General features: G+C 48.8%; 1 protein-coding gene across 2 annotated transcripts in view; it reads right to left on the bottom strand.

Moving 5' to 3' along the window:
• MCC (MCC regulator of WNT signaling pathway) overlaps positions 1-17,857 on the bottom strand; it is a 533,449-nt gene that overhangs the window by 78,731 nt on the left and 436,861 nt on the right. For both annotated transcript variants that reach the window (XM_070377172.1, XM_005902721.3), the window contains one exon: positions 483-646. In XM_070377172.1, coding sequence (XP_070233273.1) covers positions 483-646 — 164 coding nt within the window. The remainder of the gene's footprint in view (positions 1-482; positions 647-17,857) is intronic.

Raw genomic sequence — 17,857 nt, 5'->3', positions numbered from 1 at the left:
CCAAGGTGAGTGCACAGCAAAGGCGGGACTGAGGCCCAATCTAGTACGCTCAGGGTAGATGACTCATTCAGACCCTTTGTTAGCACCATGAATTGATAACTCTAGAAATAATATTCTAGAAGCCTGAAAGCTTTAATAAAATTTCCAAGTTAATCTTACAACCTCAGAATGCTGTATGATGAACCAACTAAAATGACACCGTTCAATACTATTAGTCTCACAGCTTCCAAGGAAGTGGTCATTTTTGCAGCAAAGACAGTGATCTTGAGTTGATCAAATGACTTTCTCGGATATGATTCAACCAGCAAAAATGTACAGGGCTCCAGCTTCTCCCTGGTGGCCCAACTTTGGAATGGCCTTTTTAGAAATACCCACCCCCTAATAGATATTCGAGAAAAACAGCACTTTAGACGAAAGGAATCTGATCATTTCCCTCATATGATCTGAGAGTCACACAGAGGGAGTGGGGTGGGGGGTCCTACCTTGATGGCCAAGTCACAGCGCTCGCTGGCTGTGGTCAGCTGCTCGATGTGTCTGTCCACCTCCGCCACCGAGAGGCTGCAGCTGCTCTTTTTCCTGCAGCAGACCACGTTCTCCAGCCCCGTCAGCACCCTCTGCAGCTCCGAGTTCAGGTCACTGCAGTTGTCTGCAAGCAGATGTGGACATGAGTTAAGCAGGAAGGTGGGCATGAGCGCTCTCTGTTTTGATTATGGAGAAGAACCTGTTTAGGTACAATGGACGGCAGTGCAGCTGGATGGCAAAGTTTAACACTATGCAGCCTCACCGTTTGAGGCCTGGGGCCAATGCAAAGGCTTTAAGGAGTTTCAGACCATGGCCATTTTCTAGACAGCCGTGCCATGCTGCATTCTCTCACTTTTCACTCAAAAGCAGCTACAGCTCAAATTTCTCTAGTAAGAACAAAGAAGTGTCCTAAGAGGGGCTATGGGACTTCTGGTCAACCTTCCTGCTCAGTTATTCAAATAAGGACTGATTTCACAAAGAGTTTTAGCTAAAAAGATCTGATAACTACTAAATGAAAAAAACAAACCCCAGAGTGAGCAGAGACACTAGGTGCTTTGTTGTTGTTGTTTAAAAACAAAAACTGTATAAGAAACAGTCAGCTTATAATCAGGATTTTTTTCTTCTGACTGGTGTAACCAATCAACAGGCTTTACCATTGCAATTTATACCACCTTCTTCCATCAGAGGAAAAACAAACTGTTTTAACAAACTCCATATTGTTCTCCATGTGAATGCCTTGTAAGCAATTCTAATAACTTGATTCTGACTTTAAAATCTGGGTTATTTTTAATTGTGAGACACCCAAGGCCTGGTTAGGAAAAGAAAATTAATTAGAATCTTAATGTGAACTAGATGTATTTTAAAAGATAATTTTGTTGGGGAAAAATCCCCTTAAAGTCAAATGTAATACAGACAGTTCAGTTCAGTTCAGTCGCTCAGTCGTGTCCAACTCTTTGCAACCCCATGAATCACAGCATGCCAGGCCTCCCTGTCCATCACCAACTCCCAGAGTTCACTCAGACTCACGTCCATCGAGTCGGTGATGCCATCCAGCCATCTCATCCTCTGTCATCCCCTTTTCCTCCTGCCCCCAATCCCTCCCAGCATCAGAATCTTTTCCAATGAGTCAACTCTTCACATGAGGTGGCCAAAGTACTGGAGTTTCAGCTTCAGCATCAGTCCTTCCAATGAACACCCAGGGCTGATCTCCTTCAGAATGGACTGGTTGGATCTCCTTGCAGTCCAAGGGACTCTCAGGAGTCTTCTCCAACACCACAGTTCAAAAAGTTCAAAAGCATCAATTCTTTGGCGCTCAGCTTTCTTCACAGTCCAACTCTCACATCCATACATGACCACTGGAAAAACCACAGCCTTGACTAGATGGAACTTTGTTGGCAAAGTAATGTCTCTGCTTTTCAATATGCTATCTAGGTTGGTCATAACTTTTCTTCCAAGGAGAGTAAGCATCTTTTAATTTCATGGCTGCAGTCACCATCTGCAGTGATTTTGGAGCCCAGAAAAATTAAGTCTGACACTGTTTCCCCATCTATTTCCCATGAAGTGGTGGGACCAGATGCCATGATCTTTGTTTTCTGAATGTTGAGCTTTAAGCCAACTTTTTCACTCTCCTCTTTCACTTTCATCAAGAGGCTTTTGAGTTCCTCTTCACTTTCTGCCATAAGGGTGGTGTCATCTGCATATCTGAGGTTATTGATATTTCTGCCCTCAATCTTGATTCTAGCTTGTGCTTCTTCCAGCCCAGCATTTCTCATAATGTACTCTGTATAGAAGTTAAATAAGCAGGGTGACACAAGGCCTTGGTGTACTCCTTTTCCTATTTGGAACCAGTCTGTTGTTCCATGTCCAGTTCTAACCATTGCTTCCTGACCTGCATATAGGTTTCTCAAGAGGCAGGTAAGGTGGTCTGGTATTCCCATCTCTTTCAGAATTTTCCACAGTTTATTGTGATCCACACAGTCAAAGGTTTTGGCATAGTCAATAAAGCAGAAATAGATGTTTTTCTGGAACTCTCTTGCTTTTTCCATGATCCAGCGGATGTTGACAATTTGATCTCTGGTTCCTCTGCCTTTTCTAAAACCAGCTTGAACATCAGGAAGTTCATGGTTCATGTATTGCTGAAGCCTGGCTTGGAGAATTTTGAGCATTACTTTACTAGCGTGTGAGATGAGTGCAATTGTGCAGTAGTTTGAGCGGGATTGGAATGAAAACTGACCTTTTCCAGTCCTCTGGCCACTGCTGAGTTTTCTAAATTTGCTGGGATATCTCAGCCTATTTTGGATTCTATGTATCATTACACCACTCAATTCCTATAGCAAGACAGCTGTTAAGTATAGTAATTTACCAAAGGATACCTCTCCCTTACATTCATGAAAGACGCTTCAAGTCTTCACACTTCCCTCCTCATCCCTTCTCATCACTGGTTCCATGCAATAAAACAGCCAGTTGCCTTTGATCCTTACCTGTAGAAGGCTTCAAGAAACTCTCAACAGTACAATAAGAGGATTTCTCAGAATATTTTGTTCAATTTTATTTGATCGCCTCTATCTGTTGTTTAGCTAAGTTGCGTTCAACTCTTTGTGATCCCATGGACTGTAGCCTGTCAGGCTCTTCTGTTCATGTAATTTCCCAGGCAAGGATACTGGAGTGGGTTGCCATTTCCTCCTCCAGGGGATCTTCCTGACCCAGTGATCAAATTAGCATCTCCTGCACTTGCAGGCAGATTCTTTACCACTGAGTCACCAGGGAAGCCCCGGTATCTACAGGGAAGCCATATATCTACAAGTACCTAAATCCAGACAAAGAGGTCTGATGCTTTCACTGCAAACAATGAACACAACGATTCCCCCTCTTCTCCAAACTGTATTCTCCACCTCTCCCAGCTCTGTGAGTAGCAATACCATCCACCCAGTTATTCTGGGTAACTCTCATGACACCTTGATTTCCTTGTGTTTACACTCTGAACCCAATCCATCTTATGACTGCAACCTCTAAAACACCCCCAAACTGACCTCTTTGGACCATTTTCACTGACACCATTCTTGGTCCAAGCCACCATCATTTCTCCATTGAACCACCTGAATAACCTCCCACTTGTAGTCCCTGCACTGTAGCCAAAGTGAATCTCTTAAGGACATAAGCCAGACCATGTTACTCCCTGGCCCAAACCATTATATGGCTTCCCCTTCATTCAATTGAAATGGCAACCCACTCCAGTATTCTTGCCTGGAAAATCCCATGGATGGAGCCTGGTAGGCTACAGTCCATGGGGTTGCAAAGACTTGGATACGACTGAGCGACTTCACTTCTTCATTCAACTGAAGTCTAAACTCCTTACCAGAGTCTGTAAGACTGCATGATCAACACTGTTGATGTTTCAACCCAGGCTGTACCATGGAACTCCCGGGGGAGCCTTTATAAAACACCAGTGTCCAGGCCCCACCCAGGCCAGTTAGATCACAATCTCCAGGGGAGGAGTTTCAGCACTGGAAAAAATTTTTAGGCTCATCAGATAACTCTAACATGCATTCGTGGTGGGAACCACTGGTCTCGCTGGTCCTTGTCTCCTCTGTCAACCTTCCACCTCATCACTATGCTATATTCACACTCCTGCTTCCTCTCCACCCCGGAAGATGCCAATCTCCCGTCTGCCCTAAAGCTTCCTTTTCCTTTGTTGTTTCCTCCGCTGATAAGGATTTCCACCCAAATCTCCTCCTACGTTCCGCTCTCAGCTCAAACGCCACCTCCTCACCAAGCTCTTCTCTGTCTGAGGCACGGGGCTCCACCTCTTCCCCTTCAGTCCCTGTCCTGTGATCCTGTCTTCTCCATGGCAAGTATCACTATCTGCTCTGATGTAGGTGTGGGTCATGTCCTCTACTCAAGTGTAAGCTTCAAGAAAAAAGGGACTTTGATCTTCCTCCTCACTTTATCTCCAACACAGGATAGGCCGTTACAAGCTATTTTTAAAGTGAGCAAATCTAAACACGACATCATTACATATTTAAGAGCCAACAAGACTAGAAACACAGACTGTCAACAGCAGATGTTTCACACGCACCTTATGTTTTCTGTCCTCAGTATGGATCACGTGCTGAGCTGCAGACAGCAGGACAATCCCCACTGCACAAGTACTCTGGAGATGGAGGGTAGGTGCCCACCACTAACTCAGGACAAAGAGGTCCAGAGTCAGGAGTGGCGCTCCTGAGTGCCCACGTATGCTGTGGAAATGTGTGTTAATTCCATTAACAACCAGAGAAGTTTCTCCAGATGATCATTTACCTTGAGGTGCTGAGTTTCCTGGCACCCTGAGCTGGAGCTAACACACACTCCTGAATTATTTGCATGAGTAAGTGCTCCTGAGCGGGGCGAGGAAGGAAGATGCCTCTGTTTAGCCATTCATAAGGATCTCCCTAGCACAGCCCCACCTGATGCAATGATCATCCTGGACATGTCTGCTGAGGGGCCTTCACAGCAGGCCTGGAGAAGGTGCCACCAGACTGGGCCCTGAGTACACTGGGCTACAGGGAACAGGAGGACAGTGTAGGGATCTGATCAGTCTTTCTCATTCTTGAACCAGCTGCTGAGCCCTGGCCTCAGGCTGGAAGCAGGGTACAGAGATGAACACCAGACTCTCAACTCTGGGAGCTCACAGGTGTACATGGCAAAAGCCACGGCCCCCTTTCCCAGCTGTCCACCACCATGCTGGGGAAAGTAACCACAGATACCACAATGCAAGTATAGGACAGGGCATCAAGAAGACAGAGGGAGGCATCGAAGTTAACATGCAGACTGCAGCTCAGGGGCATCTTCTGTTCACACTCAGAGGACGACAGATGTTTTCCTTGGTCTTAGGAAGCCCAGTGCGTATCACACAGGCTGATGATGAGCCCCACACGCTCCTGCCTTCTACCCACAGGTTTTACACAAGCCCCACTAGGTGATCAGGTGACACCTGGCTGTCTTTTGTCAGTGTTCCCGGTTCAGGGCCTCACAGGATGACAGGGTGGCCAACAGGACAGATACTCTGGGTGCCCTGTCGATGCCGTCGCTTTATACCACACACTCACCACCACTTACCCCACATGAGCGGCCTTATCCCTCAGTCTGTGGCATATTCTAAATGCAGACTGAGAACACATCTTCAATTCCTTCCCTTGGCCTCCAATGCCCTGCACAGTCAGCTCCCTACCAGGCACTGGAGCTCCCACATTGAAGGCCAAGGAAGTTGGAGTCTTTGCAAAAGACCAAAGGCGTCAGTTAAGGGACCAGAGGTGCAAGACAAGCCCAGACAGGGAACCAGTATCCCAGAACAGACAAAAGGTGCCTCATTTATAAATCAAAGCCACAGTGAAACACCACCCTAGGCCCAAGAGGATGGCTACTAGCAACAACAACAACACAGGTGTTGGCGAGGAAGTGGAGGAACTGGGGTCCTTGCGCACTGCTGGTGGGAACAGTAAAATGGCGCAACTGCTTTGGAAAACAGCATGGCAGTTCCTCAAAAAGTAAGAGCAGAACTCCCACGTGATCCAACAATTCCACGCTGGGTACGAGTCCAAAGGAACTGAAAGCAGGACCTCAAACAGATCCTTGGATATCACGTCCATGAGCAGCATTGTTCGTAACAGCCAAAAGACGGAAATAACCCAAGTGTCAACTGGCAGATGAATGGATAAACAAAGTGTGGTATATACATACAACGAGGTATTATTCAGCTTTAAAAAGGAAGGAAACTTGGACACCTGCTACAACATGGATGAACCTTAAAGACATTAAGCTAAGGGAAACAAGCAGTACAAAAAGACAAATACTTTATGATTCCACTTATATGGGGGGTCTAAGGTGGTCAAGTTCACAGAGACAGAAAGTAAGATGGTGGTTACCAGAGGCTGGGGGGTGAGGGGTGGCAGCGGGCACTGTTTGATGGGTACACTGTCAGTTCTCTAAGGTAAACACAAACGTCCTGGAGCGCTGCCGCATGCCAATGTGAATACAAGTAACGGCATGGACCAGTACACTTAAAAATGGTTAAGCCGATGTTCGTAGCTGCATGATTCACAGGAGTCAAAGGATGGAATAACCCAAGTTATCTGTTGACAGATGAACAGATACGCAAAATGTGACATAAACACACAATCTAATGTGACTCAGCCTTAAAAGGGAACAGAATTTCTATACTGCTACAACACGGATGACCCTTGAAAATATTAGGCTGTGTGAAATAAGTCAGTCACAGAGGGGCAAGTGTATGCTTTCACTTATATGAGGTACCTGGAACAGGCAAATTCATAGAGACAGCAAGCAGAAGAGAGGTTACTGGGGTTGGGTGAATGGGGCAATACTGCTTAATGAACAGAGTTTCTGTCTGGGAGGATAAGAAAGTTCTGGGAATGGGTAGTGGAGATAGCTGCACAACTCTGAATGTTCTCAGGGTCACTGGTGTGAAGGGTCACCAGAGGCAGACTCACCGTGGCACCTCAGGCTGTGCTTGCCTCCTGGAGGAAAGGCAATGGCTCGGTGCCACATCCGTGGGGCAGAGAGGGTGCCCTTTGTATCAAACACACGTTCCTCCCCAGAGGTCATTTCGGAAAACACAAGACTGGGCTCAGAGACAGACTGAGGAAGCAGATGGGGCTCGCAAAGCTGCTGCGGCTGACTCTTCTACTTAGTCCTGAGCTTCCCGGTGACCACGGCAAAAATCAGAGATCTCCTGTCAGAGAAGAGGAAGCATAACAAAGGAGATGGCGTGTTCTTAGCAATAGATGCTCAAAGAATTCAGGTGCATGAGACAGCACACGTGGTGCGAAGTGATGTGACTGCCAGTTGCTTCAGCCACAGCTCACACACGCAGATTTCATATGGTTTCTTCTGATGCTAATTTTCAATTAAATTTAAGCTGTAGACCATTCAAGTACAGTGGAAAGGGAATTCTGGCATGGACTAAGCTCACACAGTCTTGGCACTCTGCCTTCCAGTTGCCTAATTAGCTGTAAAGATGAAACCAGGACACAGAAGGATAAATGGAATGACATCTCCCTTCAACTAGAGAACACAAACCAACTTCCAGTAGCCAAAAAGGTGTTTTGACTGGATGTTAGGGTTTGATATCTGGCCCAACCTTTTTTTTTAAAAAACAAAAACAAAACGATTCTTAATTGCCAACATTTAAACATTATTAGAATTTACAGCTATTTCTGTAAAATTAGAAGGTGGGACAATCATGGGCCCAGCTCCTCCCATGCAGCAACGTGTGGAGTGGCCAGCAGTGACCCCTTTGGACTCAGCAGGCCGCGCTCTCCACTGCTCTGCCCACTCCCCTCGCCCCAGCTGCGGCTGCTGTCTTTTCTAAACAGCAGCACCCTCCCCCAGACCCCAGTAAGACTTCTAATTGGAAGAGACAGCTCAGGTTGTTTTTCTAAGGAGAATCCAGAGCTTAGGTTTTTATGTTGCTGTTTGAGGGAGACCCAGGTACCTGGGAAGCCTGGGAAGGAGGTCAGAGGACACTCTTGGCTACGGGGATGAAGCCTCGTCAGCAGCGTTGCTTGGTTAAGCAAACACTGGTGGGCAAAGCTACTTTTCCTCTTTCTCCCTCAGGATCAACCAGGCCTCTCCCCAGTGTTGTATACAATAAACTAGAGGAGAACTGGTTCATTTTGAATCCAGTGTTAAAAGCTGGCCCTACTGTTTCTGAACCCCAGGCAAAAACCCTAATCCAGATAAAAATACAGCTGAAGAGATGCGAAAGTAGAAATATTCCCCTATTCCTCTGAATTCAAGCAGAGAGCATTTACCAGAAGATACCTGCTCCAAAATATTGTCCCAACTTCAAACGTAACTACTCCAAGGGCTCGGCACTCTCTTCAGAGTGACGTATCTGCTGAGTTTGGAAGCCTCTCATTCTCTTCTTCACAATGGTTTTTTTTTTTTTTTTTAAAGATACTGGACTTTCAGAACTTATTTTTGGCTGTGCTGGGTCTTCACTGCTGCATAGGCTTTTCTCTGGTTGTGGTGAGTGGGGGCAGCTCTCTAGTTTCAGTGACCGGGCTTCTCATTGTAGGGGTTTCTCTTGGTTGTGGATTCCGGGCTCTAGAGCAAGCAGGCTTCAGTAGTTGAGGCTCCCAGGCTCTAGAGCACAGGCTCAACAGTTATAGCCCCTGAGCTGAGTTGCTCCACAGCATGTGGGATTTTCTCAGAACAGGGATTGAACTCGTGTCTCCTGCACTGGCAGGCAGACTCTTGACCACTGACCCACGAGGGAAGCCCATAATGGCTCTTTTTAAAGCTTTGCCTTAAAGTCTTCTCTTCCAGGAAGGCTTCCCTGATTGCCTACAGTCTCCTATTTCTTTCTTTGAGGCATCATATTCCCTGTCATTACCTGGTATCTGAAACATGGACCCTACAAAGCCTGGATCTGGGGAATGGGGACTCTGTTCATCCATCCTCATGTTTGGAGATGCTCACACCACCAGGCATGGAGGAGTGTTTAATAAAGTCCGCATGAGTTAAACATGTGGAAGAAATGACAGACTTGTTCTAAGACAACTTTTAAAAGCATCAAGTCTTTGTGAGGCTGCTTATTGACCAAATATCTTCAAATCAAAGACCTATTACATGAGAGACCACACGCTGCTAAAGCGGAAGAAGGCCTTCAGGTAATAAGAGGGATCCCCAAGCAGGATGCGTCCATGGAAGGCAGGGATATTAGCCAGTGAATCTCAGCTGGTCTGAGAAACAGAAGCAGCTGTAGGCCTGCTGGGAAACGCCCGAAAGCCCTCCGGTGTGAGCGTGGCACGTCAGGCTGTAACGAGAACCCATGTGGTCTTCCAAGGGCTGACCCACAGCCCCCACTGCTGTTCTGACCAGGCACATGTCACGCCTTGTAAAGCCACTGAAGTGCAAGAAAGAGCTACAGGTTTTTCCAGCATCAAGACAGATGTTCTGCTAAGAGGCGAGAGGTGACATCCTAGGAAGGGAGGACCCTGGGTCCTGCCGGGCCCCACCGCTGAAACTAGCTGAACCCAGGAGGGTTTAGGCCTCCTTTATAGGCCTACCATCCACTCTGCATGCAGCACGGCCCTCCCTAACTCCAGCAAGGAACCGACAAAGCCAGGACAAAACAACAGAAGATGACAGAACAGTCAACTTTTGGGTCTAAGTGCCAAGGAGAAGGCAGAAGGGGCTGAGAGGAAAGGAATAAGAGAATATTCAGAGGTTACATCCTGCATCACGTACACAGTGTCGGTGTCTACTGAAGAGGATTCATGAGAATGATGCTATAGTCTAAAAGCATCCTAACATCACAAGTAGTGGACGAATAGACATTCTGTACCTCCAGCTGCAACTCAGTAGCGAGGACACGTGCATATCACCTATGCATATCCTTGCAAAAACAGGTTAATCTCAAATAAGAAAACAATCAGACCATGAAGACCGAGGGGTTTTCTATGACACCATTAACCCAGCCTGCTCAACATGTCTGTGTCATGAGAGACGAAAATGTGGGTACCTGTTCTAGATAAAGGAGAGAAGAAAGACACGGTAACTAAACAGAGTGTGTGAGCCCTGACTGATCCTGGACACTGAGCAACGGTGACAGAAGGCAGGAACGGGGCATGTGGGGAGCATATATGTGGGCCGCAGGTAGCTGGTGTTCCACCAGTGGTCAGATTCTCAGGTGGGCTAACGGTGCTGAGACGTCCCTGTTCTTAAGAGGCTGGTGCTCATATATTTAGGGTGAAGCAGCACGGTGTCTGCCTCTCACCGTCAAACTGCTCAGAAAACAACATTCTCCAAGTGCAAGAGGGAAAAATACCAAATGTAAAATGTTACCCATTGATGAGCCTAGGTGAAGGGTTTAGGGGGTTCATTGTGTCTTTTATGTCAGTTTAAAGTTTTTCAAATTAAACAGTCGAGGTAAAAACAAATACTGCAACCCTCAAGGCAAAGAGGTCTGACAGCTTGGAAATGTTGGTGGCTAGATTAACTCAGGGGCCAGTGTGATGACTGATCTCTCAACCAGCTACAAGAACAGGATGCCACCCACATCACCCGCAAGAACACAGATACCGCTCAGGGTGTGAGCACAGGCAGCCAGCCCCTGCCTTGCGGGTCCTGACTTTACTGGGCGGGCAGAGCCTCCTCAGCGCTGCTTTCCCCACAGACTTCCCCTGTAGCACATCTCACCGGTCGGGGGTGTGTTCCGTCCTTGCTGCTGTCACCGTGCGGTTTTGACGCAGTGTGTTTTTCTACAGCAGTACACGCAGCCTTCGACAGCATGAAGGCCTCACCCCTGCCCCTCAGGACCCTCCTCTCAGCTGCCACAGCCCTCACACGATCCCAGCACCCACTTCACCCCGGCCTCGGAGGCCGAAGAGTTCTGACAGGGGTCTCCAGAGACCAAGGCTCTAACAAACCGGGAGAAGTTCCAACTGAACGTGTGATCAGTCTACTTCTGTGAAGACTAACCACTTGAATTGGCACAGCTTTAAGAGTAAGAAAATACCCAGTATTGCAAAGGGTGAGGAGCCTGAGGGGCAGAAAGGGGATGCGATTTGGCATTCTCCATGCACAGCCTTCAAGATGGCTCTGCACCTGTGCCTCTGAGAGGTTACCCTGAAGACACAGTTACAAGTGCACTTAGAGGACAAACCCTAGCCCCTCACTACACCCCAAGGCCCCCTAGTTGCCTGCCCAGCTCGTGGACCCCACCTCTGAGCATTTCCCCCAAAGCTCACTACCCTTCAGGCCAAGTGGGCCTTTCCCCCAGGCTGGATCGTCCATCTCAGCTCAAGAGGCAGGCGGGCTCCAGCCCCGGGCGTGAACGGGGCCAGCACACAGGGGGTCATCCTGGGCCCCGCGGCTCTGCCTGTGGCGGGCACTTCCAAAGCAGTAGGAGAAAGCGGAAGATGTGCACAGAACCTCTCCTCCCAAAACAAGGCCCACAGCAAGGGCTGGGGCTGCATCAACACTAGTGAGCGCCTGTACTTTATTTCCCTTACAGATAAAATAGGCTTTCCGAGGCTGCTCTGGGAAGCTAACACTCCTGTGTGACTTTTCTTTTTTTTTTTTTAATTTATCTGGAAAATAACTGCTTTACAATGTTGTGTTGGTTTCTGTCACATAACAACGTGAATCTGATGTAAGTATATATGTGTCCCCTCTCCCGCCCGCCCCCAGCATCCCACCCTTCTACCGGGCTGAGCTCCCGGAGTTCTATAGCTGGTCCCCACTAGCTATCTATTTTACACACAGCAAGGTATACGTTTCAATGCTACTCTCTCAATTCATCTACCCTCTCCTTTGCCCTCTATGTGCTCACGTCCGTTCTCTACGTCTGTGACGCTAGGGAGTTTTTGGTGTATTTTCCCCCTAGGTAAGAACTAGATTTATCATGAGAGATACACATTCCACAGATGGAGAGCAGTCCATCTCAAAAGGTGAGAGGTCTAGGTTGCTGGTTTTAAGGGAAAATATGTTATGAGTTCCAACTGAAAGAATAATCCAACCTAAGGAGATACAATCTGTTTAGAAAATAAAGCCTGCTTATCTTAGAAAGGGGTTCCCTTGTGGCTCAGTTGGTAAAGAGTCTGCCTGCAATGTGGGAGACCTGGGTTCCATCCCTGGGTTGGAAGATCCCCTGGATAAAGGAAAGGCTACCTACTCCAGTGTTCTGGCCTAGAGAATTCCATGGACTCTGTAGTCCATGGGGTCGCAAAGAGTCGGACACGACTGAGTGACTTGCACTTCATTATCTTAGAAGAGGAGTTCATGAACCTAACAGTCAAGGGAGCTCATTCTGAACAAACGTAATCAATGGCTTTCCATATCTGTCTTATATCTCAAGTCTCCTTTGTGGGCTGAAAAATCACTGAGGGAAATAGTCTAAAGTAACACAAAATGACGTGGGGCAATAATCTTGTCTGCTCTCAAGCTTGGTTCCTCTCTAAGGAAAGTTCTGGAACGATTTTAGGTGGCCTCCTTGGCCACATGGCCATGGTCACATTCACAGACAGGCCTTGTATGACCAGGCTCAGATCCTCGCAAGGAAGGACATAGTCACCTTAGCCTTCTGTGAGTCACTGTGCGAAACTTCTAAGCCTGCCCTGGGCTTGGTTTTCAGGGGTTTTCATGAACTTCTTGGGAAAGATTAAGTTGCCCAATTAAAGGAGAGAAAAGAAAAAAAAAAAAAAGTAGCACACGGCTGGGCCTGTTTCATTGCCAAGTCAGGGTGCTAGTTTCTGTCCTGTCTAACATTGCCAACTTACAGACTGGTTTCTCAAAGTTTCAGAATCAGGTTACCAAGAATCTGATTCTCCTTTAAACATGCTCTGCCAGAGGACAACTGCCTCCTTAGTGCCTCATTCCTAACAGAAATCGAATTTTCTCTGGACAGGCTGCCCTGCCTTTGTAAACACTTCCTTCCTACTCTGCAGAAATCATTTTTGGAGAAGGCAGGACTGTCTTTCCCTGCCCCAAATCCCCTTTCTCCCCACTGGGAGGGGCTGCTCAACACTTTGGAACATTTCTCCTGAAGCCATTAAGCCTCATGGGTCCATTAAGCCAGGAAAATCTGGCTTTAACATTAAACGTATTTTCATAGTCACAGCTGTGCCAAACAGCCAGGTTTCATGTGTAAATTCTTCCTTGGGTGTCTTCCAAAAACTACGCATAAGGAGGAAATCTCTGTCTAAATGATCACACCAGCAAGCACAGGGGCATATGCTTCCTTCTAAATCCCACAAAAATAAGACTTTCTCACCAAAAACCAGAAGAAATTTCAAAATACAGGAGCAGAACCTATCACAGCCTGTGCAAAGGTCCGTGGGGTCAGGGATTTTGTTTTACAGACAGTTGCTCCAGACCAGCTCTGCTGTTCCATGAGCAGAGGTGGGAAGACAGCCTGCAGGAGGCAATGATCCCCACCCCCACCCCCCATCCGCAAGCCAGCATGACCACATGCCATCTCACACATCTGTGCTCGGCTCTGCTGCAGCACCCAGCATGGGTTGGTCTAAGGGTGTGGGAGCTAAGTTGGAGATCTGCAGCATCTCAATGAACAGCAGACACTTTGCTAGTAAGCCAGGAGCTCTGATCAGACAGTGGCTCCCTAAATTCTGTCGCCAGCTCTAGAGACCTCACAGGATGGTGGTAAGCAGAGCACACCAGCCAAAGGCATGTTTTCCTGTGAAAGGAAACCCACCTATAGATACATGGGTGTCAGGAACAAAAGCAAGCGCTTAGCTGTGCAGCCTGGACAAGTGAGTTGCCCTCTCCGAACTCCTGTCATTTCAGTTTTACAGGTGAGCTCTACAGCTCCTCCTTCAAGGCTGAGGACCGAACCTGAGGATGCCTGTTGATGCTCAACACAAACTAAGTGAACAAACCACATCAGCCATGATCTGCAGCCTCCCTTTTAACGAGAACTCTTTGCCAAGGTGAGGAAACAGAAATCCCAAGCCATAACTCCTACTTTATCTTTGTCTACTTAATTATCTTTATTTTACAAATGACTTCGTGACTAGGTTTGAACAGAGGTAATGCAATTTACTTGAAGATGCAACATGATACCACTGGGACCTTTCTCCTGTATAGGACTGCTTAGGTAGGTCAAAGCACTTTCTACATTGTGGGTTTCCTTGTCCAGGCTCTGAGGACCATGCCCTGGAGCCAGCTTATCGAAGTGGGTTTGAACACAAAAGACAAGTAATTTCTGACGAAGGGAATACTCCTATTATCTTAAATGGAAATTGGCAAATATACTGCAGCCAACTCTGTATATAAAATCCAGCTCAAAATTAACCAAGCTGGGTGGCTAATGGAGGTTTGCAAATACAGCAGTCATAATGAAATGGATGTGTTTTAATGATTTCCTATAAAGGTGTTTATAAATGGAAGCTTTTTTCTCTGCTGAAGCAATTGGATTGGAAAATGGCACGGGAGTAAGAAGAGGCAGCCGCCCAGTTCCAATGGATGTGCAAGGGCTGTGCTCTGCTGGGCTTTCGTGAGCTGCTCCTCCTGCTGTCCTCAGGCCTGACCTCCGTGGGGTCCTGGTGGGGGCGGCTGTGCCCACGGCACTCTCCTCCTGCCCCCTCTGTGGCCGCTTGTTCCCACTCATCCCTCAGCTGTCAGCCTAGATGTGACTTCTGGCACATTCTGACGCTCCCACCACAGGCTGTGGCCCCCGTCCACCTTCTGGTGTGCTCCACTGGCAGGCATTCCGTGATCCCTTTGCATCCTCCAAACAACCACAAGCTCCAAGAGGCTCCCCGTCACTCACCTCTCTGCAAACCTCCTGTGAATGGGCACCGCTGTGTCGAAGAGTCAAAGCCCACGTGGAGCTGGCATTCCAGCACAAGGACTGACCAAGACTGGAAGTAAAGGAAGTAAAGACAAACGGGAGGTGGCGTCACGGAGGGCTAAGTGCGATGAAGCGGGGTGAGGCGGGCGAGACGGGACGGACACACGGGAGGTGGCATCACGGAGGGCTAAGTGGGATGAAGTGGGGAGAGAAGGGAGGGACATGTGCAGAGCGGAGGCCAAGCAGCGTGCACGTGAGGGACAGTCCAGGACCCCACGAGGGGCCGGGGGAGGCTGTGACGAGGGGAGAGCAGACTGACTGTGAGAGAAAGGACGAGTGGGCATCAGTGGATGCAGGGACCCTGAGGTCAGAGACGCTGGTCAGGTCTGAGGGATAGCAGGGAAGGCCGGTGCGGCCAGAGCGGGAAGGAAGCAGGAAGAGTCGGGGAGGGCAAGGCTTGAGGTGGGGGCTCTCCAGGCTCCGGGGGCCTGCAGGTCAGAGTCAGAAGTGGGGATGTTACTCTGGGGATGAAGGGTGTGAGCCTGTGAGCACAGCGATCTGAGGGCAGGTTCTGGGTCTCACATGCCCGTCCCTAGCATGGCATTCAGCGAGCGGCTACATGAATGACTGACGGCTCTTACTGCGGGCAGAGAACACACAAGGCCCCAGGCAGACAAGGGTCCCTTCCCTGCAGGAGCCCAGGCTTGTCGGGAATGAAACTACCACCAGTTGTAATGAACATGCATTTTTACTGAGGGAAAGGACGAAAATACATGATTTGGGAAAACAAAGCCTGCTCCTGGTGCAGACGGGCGGACACTGGCTTCCGTGGGGGCACCCGGATACAGGGGATTCCCCCCAACGGGAGCCCTGGGATGCCCGTGGTGAAGATGCACTCCACTACCCTCCGCATCCACTGGAGGGGGTTTGCCCCCCAACTCCCCGAGTTTCTTTGATTAAGAAATTTTGTTGGAGTGTGGGTCACTTGCTTAATTTCATGAAAAACAGCTTCAGAGAACTGAATGGAGGGGTGGGTGCAGGACTGCGCCTGGGCAGTAACGGAAACTTCTCGGCTGCCTGCACACGTCTGACCGCCTGAGGCTGGAAGCCTGAGTCCAGAAGGTCGAGGCCACCAGGGTTCAAGATTATGATGCTGATATAACGGAGCCCAGAGGATGTGGGCTGGTCGCCAGGGTATGTGTGTGCTGTAACGGCAGGCCCGCGGTCTGGGTTCAGCTTAGTGTTAGGGAAGCAGCTTCAGCCTAAAGCCAAGCCCCAGGCCCACAAGGCAAGCCCTCTCCTCACCCCATTTCCATCTGGCTAAAGCTGGTATCAGTACCCAGCACTCAGGGACGTCGATGTACCTAAACCCATCTTGTGTGGCCTTAGCAGCCAACCACGCTGGGGACCCTCCTTCCTCATGAGAGCCTTCTCCCCCCACTGCCTGGTGGGCATGGCTCTCCGCATTTCCTTCTTACGGCTTCGGCTGACCGCCTGGTTGATGGACTGGTTGACTGCACCACCCCTTCATTCAAACACGTATCTCTGAACCCACACTGCACTCTGTGCCAGGCCCTGTGGTGGGCTCTGGAGAGCCACGAGTAGAGAAAATAAACAAGCTTTTGCTCAGTGTGGTTTAGTGGGAGTGTCAGTCAAGCAAAGAAGTACAAACACATCATTTAAACTTTCAGTGTGATGTAAGGAGACCAGTGAGGCGGTGAGAGGCGGCGCGGGGACGTGCACAGACGGGTGCTCGCGAGGTGCTTTGGGGAGGCGTGTTTGAGCCAAGACTGAGCCGCTAAGAGGTTCATCCCTGCTCCTGCGTCTCCTCCTGGGGCTGGCAGCCCCCTACACCTAGCCTCTAGTTCTCTACACTCCGTGGTCTTCACATCGACTTCCACTGCTTCCGTAACTATCTGCAAACAGCCTGATGTCTCCCGACTGCTTTCTTCAGCCAGACCTGTTGTAGTTTATGTGTGCCTACTGCCTTCCCAACATCTCCACCCAGATAGCTCCAGACACCTGAAACTTCTGCCCAGACAAAACACACACCCTCCTCTCCACCCAACCCATGGCCCTCCCCAACAAAACTAAATTCAGAGCAAAACCACTGAGTCTTTTTTCCTTTGCTCCCATATAGCTGATTGGCCCTGCCACCCATCCACTGGGCAAACCAGACACTTACGGGACACCCACGCATGCCTCCCTCCTTCTTCACCCTGTGATGGATTCCTTGGAAGATCTTGCCAATTTTCTGTCCTCATATGCTTTTCCATGTCTCAACGGCCACCACCTTTAATTCTGGCAACTGTTTTGCCCATCTTGACTTCGGCAATGGTTTCCAGGCTGGCCTCCCCCATTCACTCTTGATCCACTGATTTTTTCTCTTCACTACAGAGTGATTGATTCAAAATGCCATCTGATCGTCTCATCCCTCCCATCCACAGCTGTTAAAATCATTCAGCAGTTTCTCCTGGGTCTCTGAATAATGGTCAGACTCCCTAGTGCTGTCTATGAGATCTTGCACGGCCTGGCTCCGGCCTGCCTCTCCCAGCCTCTGTCTCACGCCTCTGCGCCCTTCATAAAGGATGATCTTATTCACCGCCTTGAATGCATCATCCCCTCTCCCCTGCATGTCACTTCCTCTCTCATGCACTCAATTCCTACTTATCCTCCACATCTCCGCTCAGATGTCACTTCTGAGAGGAAGCTTTCCTGGAAATCTTAAATTGAATTCTTTTGACACACTGCCATGGTACTTGATGTTATAGCATGTATATAGGTTTATGCAGGTTGTTGTGAAAGTCATTCGGTTGTGTCCGACTCTGCGACCCCATGGACTGTAGTCCGTGGAATTCTCCAGGCCAGAATACTGGAGTGGGTAGCCTTTCCCTTCTCCAGGGGATTTTCCCAACTGAGGGACTGAACCCAGGTCTCCCACATTGCAGGTGGATTCTATAGCAGCTGAGCCACCAGAGAAGCCCAAGAATACTGGAGTGGGTAGCCTATCCCTTCTCCCGA

The sequence above is a fragment of the Bos mutus genome, chromosome 10 (assembly GCF_027580195.1).
Source record: "Bos mutus isolate GX-2022 chromosome 10, NWIPB_WYAK_1.1, whole genome shotgun sequence".
NCBI lineage: Eukaryota > Metazoa > Chordata > Mammalia > Artiodactyla > Bovidae > Bos > Bos mutus.
Note: the sequence above shows the minus strand (reverse complement) of the source record. Positions and strands in the feature narration are given on the sequence as shown.